General features: G+C 40.6%; 1 protein-coding gene across 3 annotated transcripts in view; it reads right to left on the bottom strand.

The window, feature by feature from the left end:
• The window catches only part of HHAT (hedgehog acyltransferase), a 194,963-nt gene that overhangs the window by 131,135 nt on the left and 46,790 nt on the right, over positions 1-17,038 (bottom strand). For all 3 annotated transcript variants that reach the window (XM_039697798.1, XM_039697797.1, XM_039697799.1), the window contains exons 2-7: positions 16,889-17,013; positions 15,458-15,525; positions 14,127-14,240; positions 13,323-13,517; positions 11,832-12,044; positions 9,333-9,504 (exon numbers count right to left, since the gene is read on the bottom strand). In XM_039697798.1, coding sequence (XP_039553732.1) covers positions 9,333-9,504; positions 11,832-12,044; positions 13,323-13,517; positions 14,127-14,240; positions 15,458-15,525; positions 16,889-16,982 — 856 coding nt within the window. In that variant the 5' untranslated portion in view covers positions 16,983-17,013. The remainder of the gene's footprint in view (positions 1-9,332; positions 9,505-11,831; positions 12,045-13,322; positions 13,518-14,126; positions 14,241-15,457; positions 15,526-16,888; positions 17,014-17,038) is intronic.

Genomic DNA, 17,038 nt, shown 5'->3' with positions numbered 1-17,038 from the left:
AAAAAAGCAAACAACAAAACATACCTTAAAAAAGTCCTGAAACATTTAAAAACCTGTCAATACTGATTACCTCCAAACAGCAATTATTCCAAGAACTAAGGCAAGCACCATTGCTTGATGGGATACACAACATTTCTCTTCACAAGAGACACAGCACACAAGCCCATGCATTTATGACATCAGGCAAATATACAAAATGTGTACCATCATTCCAGCATGAAGGCACAAATCTGCATCTGTAGTTTCACTCTCAAAAATCACTGAACTGTGGGTGTTGACTGCCATGAAAAAAACCAACTGACTTATGTTGAGCTAAAAGTCAGAATATACCAATATAAGCAACGCACATTTACCACAGGGACAGTAAATTTATCTTTGCAAAAAAAAACCTAACCAACCACTCTACATTTGTTGCTCCAGAACAGCCATAAACAATGGTTATAGCTGCATGTTATCCTGACATCCCCACAAACATTCCATGCCCCGTCAGATTGACTCACCCAAAAAAAATACCCCTACTGATGCCTTGTGAAGGCTGACCTGGAACAGAGACTAGACAGAGTTAAAGAATAAAGTAGGTATTTATTAAAAGGCCTCAATGGATACACCTTGGGCAGTACAAGAGCCCAGCCAGGGCTACATCCAAGATGCACCCAAAATGGTCATGAAATAGATGACTGGTCACAAGGTCTCTCACTTTTATAAGTTCTGGTCCATTATCATATTGGAGTTAATTGTCCAATTATAGCTTTAGGTTATGAAGTCACATCCTTCTTGTTCCTCTCTTCAGTCCACAGTGTTTATGCTCCTGGGCCTGAGATTTGGGTACTTTGGTCCTTGGTCCCAAGCTAGGAAAGGAATTGTTTTGTCAGCTGCTCTGTAAAAAGAGCTTACCATCCTTTAATGTGAAGCTCAGAACTGCACACAAATGCAGTACAGAATCTAAAAAATATCAAAGCTAAAACCTAAGGCATCACTACAAGATGCCCTTCTGCTGCATCCAAGGCATAGAAAACTGGAACTCCACTTGGCATAATGCTTAAAGCATATTTCAGATTTTAAACGCACAAAGGTCTCCTTAAGGTCCTGTAGCTGCCCTAATTCCAAAGTAGAAATTTCATCACTGTGCTTGCTCACAATCTCAGGTTATGACACAAACTCCAGCATCTTACACAGATCTGAGATGAAAATCAAGTAACAACCTTCAAATGCATTATAAAGGAAGATGAGTCCTACTAACATTCTAAATGTTCTTTGTTGAAAAAAGTGGTATTGACCAATAAGTAAAAATACAGTAAAAAGCAGAGGCCAACACCTTTAGAGAAACTGGTGAGGTCAATTCTCAAGGACCCAGCGACTTGGTGAACTTCTCCATCTGACAGTTGACATATGGAAGATCTCACCACAAAGAAGGAAAACTAAAATTATACTTCAATACAGAAAAAAATTATAAAATGCAATTGTTACATCTCCTTCTACTCCAGTGCTCTGCTTTTGCTCAGCTATATTACCTAACTTGACTGAAGGACTTTAGACATTCAACACAATTTTAAAGCCTTCCAGCAGACTGTCCTTGGAGACAAAGTTTTTAATCTGACTCCAGCAGTACAACTCCATGAACATTTAAATAACCTGTCTTTTTTTTTAAGGGGTGGGGCAGGGGGAACATCTCTATTGCATTCTGCTGACTAATGAAAATACTATGGATGACAACCAAAAGCTAAGCATTAAAAATTAATCTACTGTATAACAACCTAGAGTGAAATTCTGGCACTAATAACGTAAAATGCAAAGTTCATGCTGACCTACACATGGCCACTATTTTGCTACAACAATCCAACATTTTTAGTTCTGATATCATAATCCATGCACATGATAAGAAACAGTTGTGCCATACAAGATAAAAACTGATGTTAGAACAAAATACCCAGATATGAAGCTTATGTTATTTTACTTCAGGGAAGCAGGCATCAAGTATTCAATAACATTTTTCCCCAGAGGAAAACAAACAATCAGAAGCACAATTTGGATACTAGCCAATTAGCTCCACATTAGATTACTGCTAAATCATCTGTACAGCCAAATTTCTGCTTTAATTCCCTTCTCATTCAGTGTCTCATTTCTTTTCTGACAAATTTCATTGGAGAACTGAATACTGACACCCACACAAACCAATTATGAAGATCACAGCTGTCTGTGGAGTAGTAAAATTCAAAATCCTTTGGCTGTGCTTGATGGAAAGGTATTTAGAAACAGGCTTCCACTCTGAGACCCAAAAAAATCAATAAATTCGATTTTAAATATAATGATGAAATATTGAGTTCATGGATAAGAAGTCATACTATTCAAGTTGAGGAAAAAAAGGCATTTTCACCATCCCAAATAACACACATCTTGGTTGCCATTACTGTAACTAACAGGCAGCTCAGGAGCACTGGCATCCTAAACACAGACATCATATCATAGTCACACCTAGCACACAGGAGCTACTCTGCGAGGGGCAACTCTAAGACTCACAAAAACAGCAACACAAAGGTCCCTATCAAAATACACAGCTCAAGTTCTCATTGGTCTTGAGCTCATGCCAGCAGTAGGAAAGTTCTGGCCACGCTGGGAAAACTAAGGGCAAGATTCACAGCCACACAATAGCTGGGCTGCACTGGCAACAGGCACAGGCTTTAAACCTTCTTGCATGCCTAAGACATTCCTGCTGCTTTGCATTTGCTTCACTCACTTGCACAAAGGAGCCAGAAGCAAACTGCTTCACCTGATTTAGAAGCATGAAATTAACAATCAAATTCATTAACAATATCACATAATTTATTCTCTAATGCTTGATATAATAATTCCTCCACACACATGAGCATTATTTTAAATTGGAAACAAGCCATATCAAATGTATATTATAACACACCTAAGAGGAAAAAAACAATGCCAAGATTCTATCTTTTCTCAATAATAAATTAATTCAAAGGATTCAAAGTTCAGATTTTTTTTTTAAACAGAATGCGTTAAGGGATAAAATATCAAGGTAAAGTATCCGATCTTAATACCATGCATTTCAACAGTCAAGGTGTTTGATATCCCAGACTAAAGCAATTGACTTTTATAGAAGTTGGTATTTTCAATGTATCATTTCCCAATCCTTAAAAAATTCTAAGTTTTCCTATGCTTTAAAAATGTATTTATAGACCTTCCGATATTTTTCTTAACCTTAAGTTTACTGCAAAACTGCATTTCCTAAGTTTCACAGAGCTTTGAAACAAAGATCATGACAAATTAGAATATTCACATTACTTAATTTTAGTCAACACATTCTCAAAATTCTGACTAGTAGTTTTTGACAGAAGTTAGCAAATAGAGTATTTTCATAAGCAAGCAACAAAATGTTTGCATCTAGATATTACAGATCACACTTGACATTTTTCTGTCCTTAAGCCAACACCAAAAGTCATGGTCAACTGAAACTTAGAAGGCAATTTCATTATCAGCATAGCATCACAACTTTACCCTTTTTGCAGCTACATTGACCCTATGTCATTAGTGATTGTAGATGTTTCTTTCTGTCAAGTACCAGGAGGGGTTCCACTAAAAAGAGATAAATGTGCAGTCACATTTCAAAAGGGTTACTGACACGTGGCAGAAATCTAATGGGAAGCAGACATTTATAACAGCTCAGAATGTGGGGCCATATCATCAAGTTCAAAATAACTCAGCCTTCCACCAGCACACAAGAAGCAAGAAATTGTGAATGGAGTAGTGGCAGAAAAGTACCACAGTGTTTGTCCTGGATGCTAAGTGCTTATTTTTAAAGAAAGCTGAATGAACATAAAGGTTCCAAAGTGAAATTACTTAAACAAGACTGAACAGAACTGTCAAGGGACTTGCAGTCAAGGCATAGACAGGTCTTCCAAGTTAAAGTAAACCAGAAGGCTTTTCAAGCACACACATGCTTTAAAGACACCTACCATGAATACTCCCAAGGACTTAGAGAAACTTGGTCTAGTGGAAGGAATGCCCATGGCAAAGGGGTTGGAATTAGATGATCTTTAAGGTCCCTTCCAACCCAAACCATTATATGAAAACACCTACTGTAAGCACTATGTTCAATAGTAAATAGTTGCAGGAAAAGACGCTCTAAATAAAGAGTTATCACATTGCACTGGTTTTTACTGGGATAGTTAATTTTCTTCACAGTGGCCAGTGTGGGGTTGTGCTTTGGATTTGTCCACAAAACATCATTGCTGAAAGCAGAGAGATGCTTTTGTTACTACAGGGTTTAGCGAGTCAAAGTCTTTTCTGCTCCTCACCCTCCACCAGTGAGAAGGCTGAGGGTGCACAAGGAGCTTGGAGGAGACACAGCCAGGACAGCTGACCCCAACTGACCCAAGGAGTATCCCATACCATATACTCATGCTTAGCATATAAAGCTAGGGGAATAAGAAAGGGGGATGTTCAGTGTGATGGCATTTGTCTTCCTAAGTAACCAATGTACATGACAGAGCCCAGCTTCCCTGGGGCAGATCCAACACCTGACTGCCCAGAGAAGCGAGGCATTAATTCCTTCTTTTGCTTTGCTTATGCATGCAGCTTTTTATTTACCTATTAAACTGCCTTTATCTCAATCCATAAATTCTCAGTTTTATTCTTCCAATTCTCTTCACACCTCTCCAAGAAAAGGAGTGGGCAGCTGTGTAGTGTTCAGTTTCTAGCTGGGATTAAGCCACAACATGCATGAGTAAAAAGAAAAGTAGTCAAAGAAGTAGGTTAAAAACCAATAGGATCTTGAAATTTAGCCTACAGGAAAGATTAGAAAAAGAAAACTTACACACATGAACACTTCTTTCTACAAAACAGGGAACAACTTAGTATTTTAGAAAAAAAATCTAAATTTTCTGATTTGTGTTTATATTTCCAGCTTTCAAACAGACCTTAAGATGCCAAATATTTCATTAATTTCTCCTTATCATTATCTTCCAGGATGGAAAAAATCTAAGACCCCCTCTTAGTCTTCACTACTACTTAGATGAACAGATCCCCTCATTTCAACAGCAAAATGCTGCATGCTTCTGAAAATTAACTCAGGAATCTACTTCCTATCTGTGGACGTATCATAAAAAACTGCAAACACAACAAAACCAGCACCCTACATCAAATTTACACAGACTGCTCTGTAGGTCTCACTGCCAAAGAAGAACATACATAACGTTTCTTCTTCTAACAAATTAAAACATGGGATCAGCAACTACAGATTAAGCCATGTGGCTCCACCTTTGAACAGACCATATTCTAGACTGACTTACATGCCACTCATATGAAAATACCCTTCTGAAGTAGTAGAGTCTAGTTAATAATTGACACTGTGATAGCTAGTTGCCAGTACCTCGTAGTAGTAGAGTCTAGTTAATAATTGACACTTGCCAGTACCTCGGGCATGCTTCACTAGAACAAAAGGACCGCACACGGCTAGGACCGATACATGAAACCCACAGGGAATTCACAACCCTCTATCACGTGTGTACGTCCAGATGTGTACCTATACATCACACATCTCTGACAAAGCACAGACAGATTCCTAGCAAAACATATTTTCACAGCTGCAGGAGCTACTAGGATCTAGATTAATCCAGTGCAACAATTATATTCAACAACATATTTTCATACACACTTGTGTCTTCCATCATTCCCTGTACCTTGCCAGATGGACGCAAAGCTCTGCTCAGATGAGCAGGGATAAGTAGATGGTGCTGAATCACCAGGATAAATGTGAAGCCTCATCAGGGAAATACAGGCAGTGCTTCTTCCAACAGCTGCATTTTCAGAATCAGACTTAACACACAAATGACCTAACAACACACATTTCAGTTTCTATACAATAGAATGTACCTCAGCAGAGTGAATTTTACCATTGATAGTCTACGTTGTCATAGCAAAGAAAAAAAAGAATCACTTGTTTCAATTTGAGCTCTTTCAACCAATGCTATTAAGCTCCCCATTACCACATGTCAGTGGATTTGTCATTGAGCTGCAGAAGCCTGAAGAACAGACATTGAAAAGGATCACCAATCTACCTGTCTTTTACTCATTTCTTTCCTCTTGATTCATTACATAGCATATCCAAAAATTACTCCATAGAACAGATGAACCTCTGAGCTGGCACAGTGTAGCTATTGTTCTGATATGCTGCAATTCATCAGAATACTGGATTACTGGAATTCATAGTGGTTTTTATTCTTGATGCCTGCCTACATTTTACAGTGTAAAATGTAAAGGCAGAAAATTATTCCAAATTAATGTTAAAACTGAGAAGACTGAACTATCATGGCTTCCATTAACAGGGAATATGGGTCTTCCTGCTGTGCCATTAATTCTGAAAGCACCCAATTCTTTCAGCCAATCTGACTGATGCTACCAGAATGAGATGCAGCACCAACACAAAACCACAGAATTGCTATAAACACTGCATTTGATAGTTGTCATTAAAAAAGCACAAATGCCCTGATATTGCTCAGTATGTCAATAGCTAACTATCTACAGACACAAACATTTGTGAACAGAGACACAGTGATTTGTGAATTCTGGAAAATGCTCACATTCTCCAAACAATGGCTTCCTGGGACCAATAAATAAAAGTTCTGTGATTGCACAGCTGACATCTTTAAATTAATTCTGTGTTCAGACATTAACATCCCTTCCACAAAACTGAAGGACCATACATATATAGCAAACAGCCATAGAGTTGGATACAGCCCCATCATATTCCTCATTCTGTTATGGATGTGGGACCTAATATTTGGTTATTGAAAAGCTATATTGCACCACTTGGTATGTTGCTGCTTCTAGAAACTCATTCGCCTCTGATTCCATCCACTCAAGAGAAAATACTTCTTTTACTGCTGGGTAACATTCTCCTACTATTTTTTTAATTTTATGCCTGTGTGCCCTTAGTAATGTTAGTTTAGGCCACTTCAACACTTCTACTTTACATGGCCATAAATGGCAGCATTATACACCAGCATTTTTTTAACAAGCATTGTAACTCAGGGTTTAATTTTGGGGTATTTTTTTATTTCTTTGTTGTCTCACCTTACAGGAACACCACACAGTGATGCAGAACACACTGTAGCTTCACAGTCATAAGGAGTAGACTGACATTGCCCTTAGGTGCTGAGAACAAAACCTCACAGCAGGGTTGTCCTGCCTGCACTTCTGGCATTTACTGCCCATTGTTCAAAGTTATCCCAGAAAAAAAAAAAGCAGTAGCAGATATAAGCTCCCAAATTAGAGGTGACTGCAGAACAGCCTCACAGCCTTTCCCTTAAGTTTGCCAGCAATCAGGGCAGCCAGACATCACAGTGTAAATAGATGTCCCATGCTGTTTTGAAGCTGCTGTAGTCAAACAGAACACCCAAAATGAACAAACCCCATCAGTGCAGAAAGGCTTACATACCATGGATAATCCTCCTGAGTCAACAGCAAGCTGCCTCCTTGGTCATAAGACTAATTATCAGTTATCTGATAAAATTAGTTCCAATAACACTGCATGCAAAGTAACAGAGGAGAGTGTTTGGCTCTGTACAGGAACTGGTGTAGAAGCATGGTAAGATCCACAAGGGTCCAGTGAGACTTAACAGTAAATTATTACCAGTACCCATACTCTTATATTGGTAGCTCCCTAAAGCAAGTCACAAGAGTGACCTATCACTGATTTGAGTCTAAGGAAACCTATATAATCATTGTGATAAAACCTGCAGAGAAAACATTAAGTGACCAACTTCTAGCTCAAAATCTCATTTATAGTATATTTTAAACACCTACCTACATTATTACAAAAACAAGGCTCAGTGAGAATAGGGTTACCTTTTGAATACACCTCTCCTAAAGGCAGGATCTGCACAGGCAGCTTGTGAAAATACGATCATTTAATTTGACTTCAGGCATCTTTACAGTCCAAACTTGCTCTAACAATAGCTTTCACCTCCTGTTACTTTGAGGCATTTTCACCTTTTCTAAAGCTCTGTTCAAAATGCATTTTAATTCTTAGGATAACACACTATTTCATCAAATTACACAGACAGCTTAGCCGTTGTCTATAACATAACTCTTTCTCCTCCCTATAAAATCAACACTGATAGTCTAGAAGGGAGGGAGGAATCCATCAGTAGGACCACTGCTGGAATATTTAATCTCTAATTCTGGAGCCTTCCCTGCATTATCAAGTGGCCAGCTTTTTGTAACACACTCAAGCACTAGGAGCACTCATCAATGAACTGACGTTTAGAATAGAAAATGAAAAGTCAGAATTCCCTTTCTAAACAGTGACTGAGGAGTAGAACAAACAACCACTAAGGCATACCTCTCCCTTTCTTGCTCTCCATCTGCCCTTGCCGTTTTTTAGATATAAAAATTATATACTAAAACATGTATCCAGTGTGTATGTATACAGCCAGGGGTACACAGAGAGTGCACACATTGCCCTCTGCTGACCAGAGTCCAATGCAGTCCAAGTGTTCTCCAACATACACACACTGGGGTGACACAGGTGAGCTCCAGCAACTGCTGGACAGGCCTGTACCAGTGTGTGTGTCAATCCCTGGGGTAAGAGACACCTCCTGCAAGTCAGAAATCACCAAGGCTCTTTCAGAAACAAGTTTTAAGGTCTGGGGTTTCTTTGCTGTTTTTCTTCCTATTTGGTGATACAGCTGCAGAATTGGGGGCAGGAATCAAATCAACCACATATGCCAGTTGCTTACATACCATCACCTAAAGCTCTTGCTGATTTACACTGCATTTGTCAGCATTCTTTTTCCTCACAGTTGGGCGTTTTAATGAAATACCAGGGAGCTGCAGAGAGGATAGAAGTGGGGGAAGCCAAGCAGGAAAACAGAACTGAGAGGCACTGACTACTACTTCCAGGTTATCTTATTTGCAAGTCCTTCCCTCTACTATTTCTTTCAGCATGAATGCATAGAAACATCAATCAGAAGAAGATAAAACTAACATCTCTCTTCTTCATCCCCACAATAAATAAACTCCTTTTAAGTGTCCACTTCTATGACTTGAGGGGGAGAATCACTTTAGACCAAAGTTTAGAGACATACTCTAGACTGAAAAAAGTACAGAATATTTTTTAAATTAGGAACCAGCTCAATAAGTTCAACTAAGCTTATGGAAAATCCACATGTTATATTAAGAGTCTGTAGACCACCTTTCTGACAGTGGCTGGCTATAATGTGCTACATTTAAGAACCTACAAGTGGACATAAAAGAGATGCAGACTGGGGTTCTTGAACTGTGGAAAGAAGAAAGATTTCTGCTATTGCTATACTCACCCAAGGCCCAGTAAGATGCAGTTTCCAAAGGCAGAGCACTACTGTAGAGAGCATGGATATACATGAGGTGAATCATCAGCTCAGCCAGGCACCACCAAAAGAAAATACGAATTATGCCCACAATTAAGATGCTGAGATTGGTCTTCACACTGAAAGCTTCTTGTCTCCTCATCTAAAGAAGAAATCCAAAAAGGTTACCTGGCAAAAAACTGACCATTTTACTAAAATACTCATCCTGGGAACTTTTGACTACACCATTTGGAAATTCCTCACACACTCTTGAGGGAGACTAGTCTCCATTCTCAATCTCAGCAAGCAGTGTTAACCAACAAGAAGACAAACGTGTATGCACATTGCAACTAACTGTTGTAAAAAAGGCCAACTGCTGTTAACCTGAACAAAATCCAGACATGAGACTTTAACTCCTGCAACTTGACCTCTGGAGATAATATAAAAAGATTAAAGAAACTACAGCTATGAAGAAGGTTTTCCAAGCAGCAGCCTTCCAAACAGGAACAATGAGTGCTTAGTCTTAAAATATCTCCAACTTCTACCAGCTGCAGAGAATCGATAACTGAGGACAGTTCTTAATTTTTCTCCCATTGCATTGCCAAAGTCAGGAAGACCTACAGAACGTGCTGAGAAAATGGAAGTGCAAGTTAATGCAGTTGACAGGCTTCTCAAGAGGCTCCAAAATCTTAGACTGCTAACTGCAGTAAATACATTGGCATATTATTGCACCACCTTTCCAAAATAAAAGAGAATAGAATCAAAACCCAGAAACATAGGATTGCCTAAAAATTCAGTCATGCATTATACATCCATTATTGTGTGCAACATTTCCTTCTCCAGTCTGTAACTGGCCACCAAAAATGCACATACAAGAGAAGTAACCAACTCATCTGCTATTACACTCTTTGGGTCACACAGCAGTTCACTGTCTCCAGCTCCAGAATTTCTGCTTTCCAGTGTGCTCAGCAGAAACCCTCATCCCAGTCTCAGCTTCAGTTAAGGGGTTCTGAGAGTGGTCTCTTCCAACAACATCAATAAAGATTCTCTTTGTATTGTGCATTTTAAATCAACTGCTGGGAACTACATCCTTTGAAATCCTTTTCTGATCTCCTTGGCCAAGGTAAATACCCTCTGCTCAGGTAAGAGCTCTGACAATACTCTTCAGAAAACACATTAGGGTTGTTCAGTTTGTTCCATCTTCTTCATGGTTTTAACCATGCATATCTGTACATATTTAAGAAGAACCTTCTGCAAATACAGACATATTATTCTCAATCTTCCTTTTTCTTCTTACACCAAGAATACATGTGCTCTTTGCATAGTTCTTTGCTAAGCTATATCAGGTGAGCTAAGTTTCAAAGCAAGGCTCCCACAATTTTTCTTATCAGCTATCCCCAAGCTGTTTTCAGCTTGGGAGTCTCATAGGTCTTCTGAAACCATCCTTGGAAAGAAAGTACAACTGTCCCTCTCCTGGTGTACAAGGATTTAGGTGGTATTTAACACACTTCAAAAGCTACAAAACAATAATTAGTGAAAAAAAATATTATCTCAGTTTCTATGCAAGTCTATGTGGACTTTTCCCACAATTTCCAGCCCAAGATAACATCCAACCTTGCATCTTCCAAAGCAAGTGAAAGCAAATGAGCATATGACTTTTCACTCATAGATCCACCAGAATCTAGTTTCACTTTCATAAAGTCCAGTATTTGCTTTGGCTTCAACAGAAAATTCCCAAATATAAACAGAAGAAAGCAATCCCTAAGCTTCTAATCATAAACTGAAAAAGCAGTTTTATGGTTTGAAATGTTCACTAATCTACTTTGACCCAATAATTTTAACTATAGACATAACAGGTTGTGATACCACTTTTACTCAAGTATGTAAGAAAATATGGAAAGCAATAAAGGATGAAAACATGGACTTTTCCCATCATATAAAAAGCAGGCTTAAAAAGAAGCCTGCAAGGGACTAAGGAAAGCATTCACTACAGTTTGTAGGTCTTACATTTTAAACAAGTTGAAGCAAAGTGCTCCTAGTAAGCCACCAGCTGTTTTCACATCAATGTGAGGAGAAACTGGAGTTTTCAGGAACTTTTTCAGGAACTCCCAATACAATCTACCAGCTTTCTGTGGCTCTGAAATCCATTTCAGAGTTAATACCAAGCTTATGATGAAAACATTAGCTTTATTTCACCTGATGAAGACAAAAAAAAGTCCAGAAGCTGCATGCTAAAATTATGAACACTCTTCCAAATGTAATGAAGCATGTCACTGGCTCCCTGGTTGGAGGGATGAATCTGATGTCAGACAAAAGCATCCTGTGAAGCAGAAGAACTTGGGGAGGCAGGTTTGTGTTAAAAGCTGATCTACAGGACACTACAAAAATTCTCATAATTACTCAAAATTGTAACATTCCCATAGTATTATTTCTTGATTTTATAATTATGTGGAAGACAGCTTTAGACACCCAAACAACAACCACTGTTACCTGCTTACTGAATTCATCAAAATTCACGAGGGGTCCATTGTGGAATGTAGGATAGTAAAACACATAAGCCAGCATCCAGGGGAATGAGTGGGATGCCTTCTGGGCAGGTCCATGCCAGCAGTACTCCAGGCTGAAGCTAGTGCAGAAGAGGCAGCGGACAGACACAGTGAAGAGCAGCAGATAATATTCATTTTCAGTGTCATACCATTTTCTCTGCAAAACAAAACAAAGCCAGGTCATGATGGTGCAACGCTGTGTTTTCTCAATGGCAAGGCAGCAATGTCTAGTCAGATCTCAACTTTTGGGGTCAGCAGCAGCAGGAAGAAACTAAAGCCAATAGCAGTGGGAATGAATCTTAAGTGAACAGCATTAAACACATGAACAACAAGCAATGTCTTTTGATGGAAAAAGGCCCTCCATAGCTACTGCAGCCAGCACAAAGGGACAACAGCTTGATTTCAGAAACATGTTAGGCTGTGAGGTACCAGGACAGCAGGAGAGTTCTTCTTACATAAATGAAACATTATCTACCTCAGATTTAGACCAGTACTACAATATTCAAACCAGCAGGCAACACAATTAACAGCCAAGGGATTACTAGGGCTGAAGCTAGATGTGAAGAGAATCAGTCACTCCTGAGACAACTTAAGGCTGGAAAAAGTGTTACTGAGCATTTATTGATACTTTGACACTTGGTATCACGCATGTTGCCAGCAACAAAAACCTATCATCACAAAAAACTTGGAAACATCAGCAAATGTAGCTTTTTAGACTGCCATTTTGTATTGCACTGGGCCCTCTCCTCAGCAGAGCAAACCACAAAACTGACCACAGCACATAAACAGATTCTACACATTCATTCCCCCTCTCTGAACATCAGGGCAACAGCCCTTATAACCAATGTCCTGTTTTTCTCATTGGTCCAATAAAATACAGCAGGACACTTCTTCACAACTGGTCAACAGTTTTTCCATATCTGTACTACCCAGAAAAATACACTAGATGAAGAGTAAAACTGAGCTTGCTTCCAGCTAATTGATGCGAGTAACTCATTTGGTACAAATCAAACTGTAGGAGAAAATCTCCCCCCCTGCAGAAGTCACAGTCACCAATAAGTACAGACATGCTTAACTGAGTAACTCCAGGATACAAACCCAAAACCCAGCACCTTAAATTGGCATGATTAGAGTTCCAATGAAATGTGTTTAACAGAGCACTAGTAAAGTATTGTCATACTCCAGCTCTACTGAATACCACTTACACATAAAGGAACATACTTTTATTCCAATGCACTGGCCACCATGATAGAAAAATGTGACTTTAACTTGAGCAGCTCCAGCATGAGTCACTGCAGTGCTACTGCTTAGGATTCCTCAAACCACCCCTGCGTTTATCAACTGAAGGGACAGTATGCTGCCATGGAGATAGATGCCATTATGGACAACCATCACCATAATTAATTTGATGCTTAATTAGTCCTTCTCACATTACCTTGGTTTCTTCCACGGCTGGTATGCGTAAAGTGGACAGAAGGATAAGGGAGCACAACCATGTCAGGAGTGACAGCTGAAATTGAGCCACAGCAAAGGAAATAGCTGCATGTAACAAAATGACAGCAAAGCCCTTGATTCCCAGTAACAACCAGCAGGCAGCCATTCCATAAACCATCAAGCACCATGGTTTATACTGTCAGAAAAAGAAAAGTTAACAATCTTTTAGTTTAATTATTTCTAAAGAAAAAAGGCACTCAATACCTGTGCTGCCTACACAGGTTCTGCAGTAGAGACAAATATACTCAACAAGGTGAGGAACACAGATGAAAAAACACAGAAACCCAACTGTATCCCTAAAAGTGAAAGGGAAGGTGTTTCTGTAGTAGCATCACATGAAAACCAGAGCCTCCCTAATTTGAGGGAGAGCATAACTTCTTCCTTTCCTTCCCCAGACTAGCAGGTGTGACACCACACACAGATAATTTCCCACAATCATACAATCATTTGGAAATCATGCCAAAACCCAAGCAGCTATCACTTTACATACTTTCCTCATAAAGGAACAACTGCACCCTTCTTATGTGTACAAGTCAAACAATGCTGTTTAATGGCTTACAACAAGGCAGAGGCTTTTAGATGTTGGAGGCTGAAGTCTCCAAATATTAAGGCAACCAACTGCCACGCATAATTCACACCACAGGATGAGATTTGTTACTGTCAGTGGCCTCACTGCAGAGCTTCCCATGTTCACAGTAAACAAACCCATCAGAAACTCCCCACTGTGAAGAAAATGCCTACATACCTTCTCCACCAAGAGCCTGGACACTTGTGATACCAGCAGGTGACCAGCCAGAAGCCAAAGTATACGTTCCCTTCCCCATTCAATCCAGTAGCTCCACTCAAAGTCCATGGGGTCCTGTGGCATGAAGAGAACTGGTCACTATGCGTATCGGGCCATAAGGGACAAACAAATACCTCCGTAATAAAGTTGCTGTGTGGTACCCAACAGAACTCCCACATCTCAGGAACACCATTTTAGCAATCCAGTTGGATCACTTACAGAAGGGAATTCAGCACCATTTTCACTTCCAGTGGGGCAAAGTTCAAGAAAATAGAGCTTTACATGGTGTTGCGCCTCCTCAGCCTCACACTGGTGCTGAAGCTGAGCAACTTCAGCTCTCCTGAGGGATTCTGAGAGCAACTCTGCTCTGCTTTGGAAAACCAAGGACTTCAGTTGAAAGGTACTTTGCTGGAAGAAAAGTTTAACTCCCCATTTCAGCAAAGTTTAATTGCAATTAGATGGAGTTAGGTCAGCTGGAATTACTTATGGCAGGAGATTTTTTATCTAAATTAGGTAAGAGGGATCAGCCAGTAGCCCCTTGTCCAATACAGAGCCTCACTAAAAGTTCATGTCAACTGCCTTAAAGGTTTCTAAAAAGCACATATCAAAGGTCCACTACCAGATGTGATGGCAGGACAAAACACAAAACACTTACACAGACATGCATTCCTGCTTTTGTGTAAGCAATCCTCAAGATTAGTTGCATTATTTGCTTTTGACCTCACACACTTTTGAAGAAATGCAAGCAAGGGGAGGTAGGGATGCAGGTTTTTTGTTTGGTGTAGAGGACTGCCAGTTTTATTACTATTTTGTGGGGTTTTTTTAATACCAACTATGTTTCTTTAAGACCTTACACCTTAAAATCTGTTCTCCTCTATGCTGTACTAAAGGCCAACCAAGAGAAAAGCATGTTAATTGACATTTAGCATTATCCAAATTACCCAGTAACAAGAAAAAGGGGGAGAAGACTGCAGGAGGTGTCAAGGTTGACCAGAGTTTTAAGGCCAAAGAGTAAAATAGAGGGTTATCAAGATACGTAGCAAAGGATAAACACTTAAGCCAGGGAATCAAGAAAAGGAACAGAATTTTGGTTATGATTCTTAGATCCAGACAGATCCAGACACATCCAGCCAGTCTCCCTTCCTCATCAGAAACATCAGACTAAAATTAACTATAAATATCCAAATCTGCATGTTACTATAAACTCCTAAAGCTAAATCAGAAGCCTGGATGCGCAAAGGGCACGGAGGTATGATTATTCCCACAAAACTAGATGCTGTCACCCCTCCTACCTTTTTTAGCCCTCGAAAGAGAGTTCCTGGGTCCAGCCCAAACCTCCTGTCCATTGCAGCTTCATACTCTGCAGGGAAGAGCAAATCTTTGATAAGGACACAGCAACGAGAGCAGAAAGAGTCAGGGGAGGGTCCTTTGCTGCTCAAGAGCAACACCTTCCCATGTGGGCTCCACCAGTGAGGATACCCATATCCAGGGAAGGGCAAGTCACCACATCACTGCTCACTAGGTGGGGGGCCCAGCTGCATAGCTGTGCCCCACAGTAATGACAAAGCAGCTTCCCAGAACCAGTGTTTTGATTCCTGCTGGCAATGGGGACAGTAGCAGCAACCCATCTTTTAGCACACAAGACCTGCATGAATCCTCACTCGCCATTTTTCTCCCACCAGAACAGAAGCGGAGCACAGACCCAAGAGTGGCCAGTACAGCCAAAACAGGGAAAAGCTGCTCAGAGAAGCTGCCTCTAGAGCCCTTGCCACCACATTTTGCCACTTCTGCAGAAGACTTGCTGGGTGCAAGACCATGGGTGCACAGCTCTGTACCCAGTTATAGGAGTGGAAGGAGTTATACAGCACTCCTTCCACTGCTCTGCAAATGCCTTTCTGGCACTTCTGTTCTTTCCTTGAGTGCTTCCAAGAGCCAGGTAGAGTCATTAATGTAGAACCTTGTTGATTAAGGCCTAATAAGGTGCAATATATACTCCCTGCAAAGCCTCTCTAACTTGTTATACTTTTATAATACAACCTTTATTTCCATTTAAATACCAACGTGCTATAACACAGCTTCTTTTCACCTACAAATTGTACTTTGTTTAAAATCCCACTCTGCTCTGCAATACACAGCTCCAAACCAAGCCACCACAGCAGCTACCAAGAGATTACACAAGGCAGAGGTAGGTGTTTGGAAACAAGCTGACCCCAAAGTTCTACAGACAACCCAACTGTTGCTGAGTCCTGAACTCGGCACTGGAGCCCCAGAGCTCTAGGCAGGGAACACCAAGTTGCCCTAGGGTCTCTCCAGGTTCAGACCCTGACAAGTACCATCAGAAGGCAGAGCTGTTTCTGAACCACCCACCTGCAAGGAGCTCTTGGTGACTAGCCAGGGAAAACAAGACAATGCAAACCCAACTTCCCTGAATTTTCCCTATCTGAGTAGCTGAGCTTCAGAGGTCTCCCTCATCTTTTCCCTGACAGCCACATCCGAGGACAGCACTACCATGGGCAGTGCTAGCACTCAAAGGCAAAAAAGCCCTGGGACAAAGCTCTCTGCTCAGGTGGCATCTGCCTACTGCTTCCTCGCATAGAGCAGGTCGCATAGAGATGGGAAGAACACCGGGGCTCCTCGCACAGGAACAAAGTAGAAACAAACCACAGAGAACTCACACAGCGGGAAGCTGTGCCCGAGCGAGCACGCCCACGTCGCACACTTACTTCGAGACACTTGGTGCGCTTCGTAGAAAGCGTAGAGGTGGGAGCCCACGGTCAGGAGCCCGTAGAGGCACAGCTCCCAGGCCGGCAGCAGCATCGGCACGGAGCTGCTCCCACCGGCCGCCTCCCTGCGGGAAAAGAGAGGATGGGAGC

Source organism: Passer montanus, unplaced genomic scaffold (assembly GCF_014805655.1).
Source record: "Passer montanus isolate IOZ18808 unplaced genomic scaffold, ASM1480565v1 scaffold12, whole genome shotgun sequence".
Classification (NCBI taxonomy): domain Eukaryota; kingdom Metazoa; phylum Chordata; class Aves; order Passeriformes; family Passeridae; genus Passer; species Passer montanus.
Note: the sequence above shows the minus strand (reverse complement) of the source record. Positions and strands in the feature narration are given on the sequence as shown.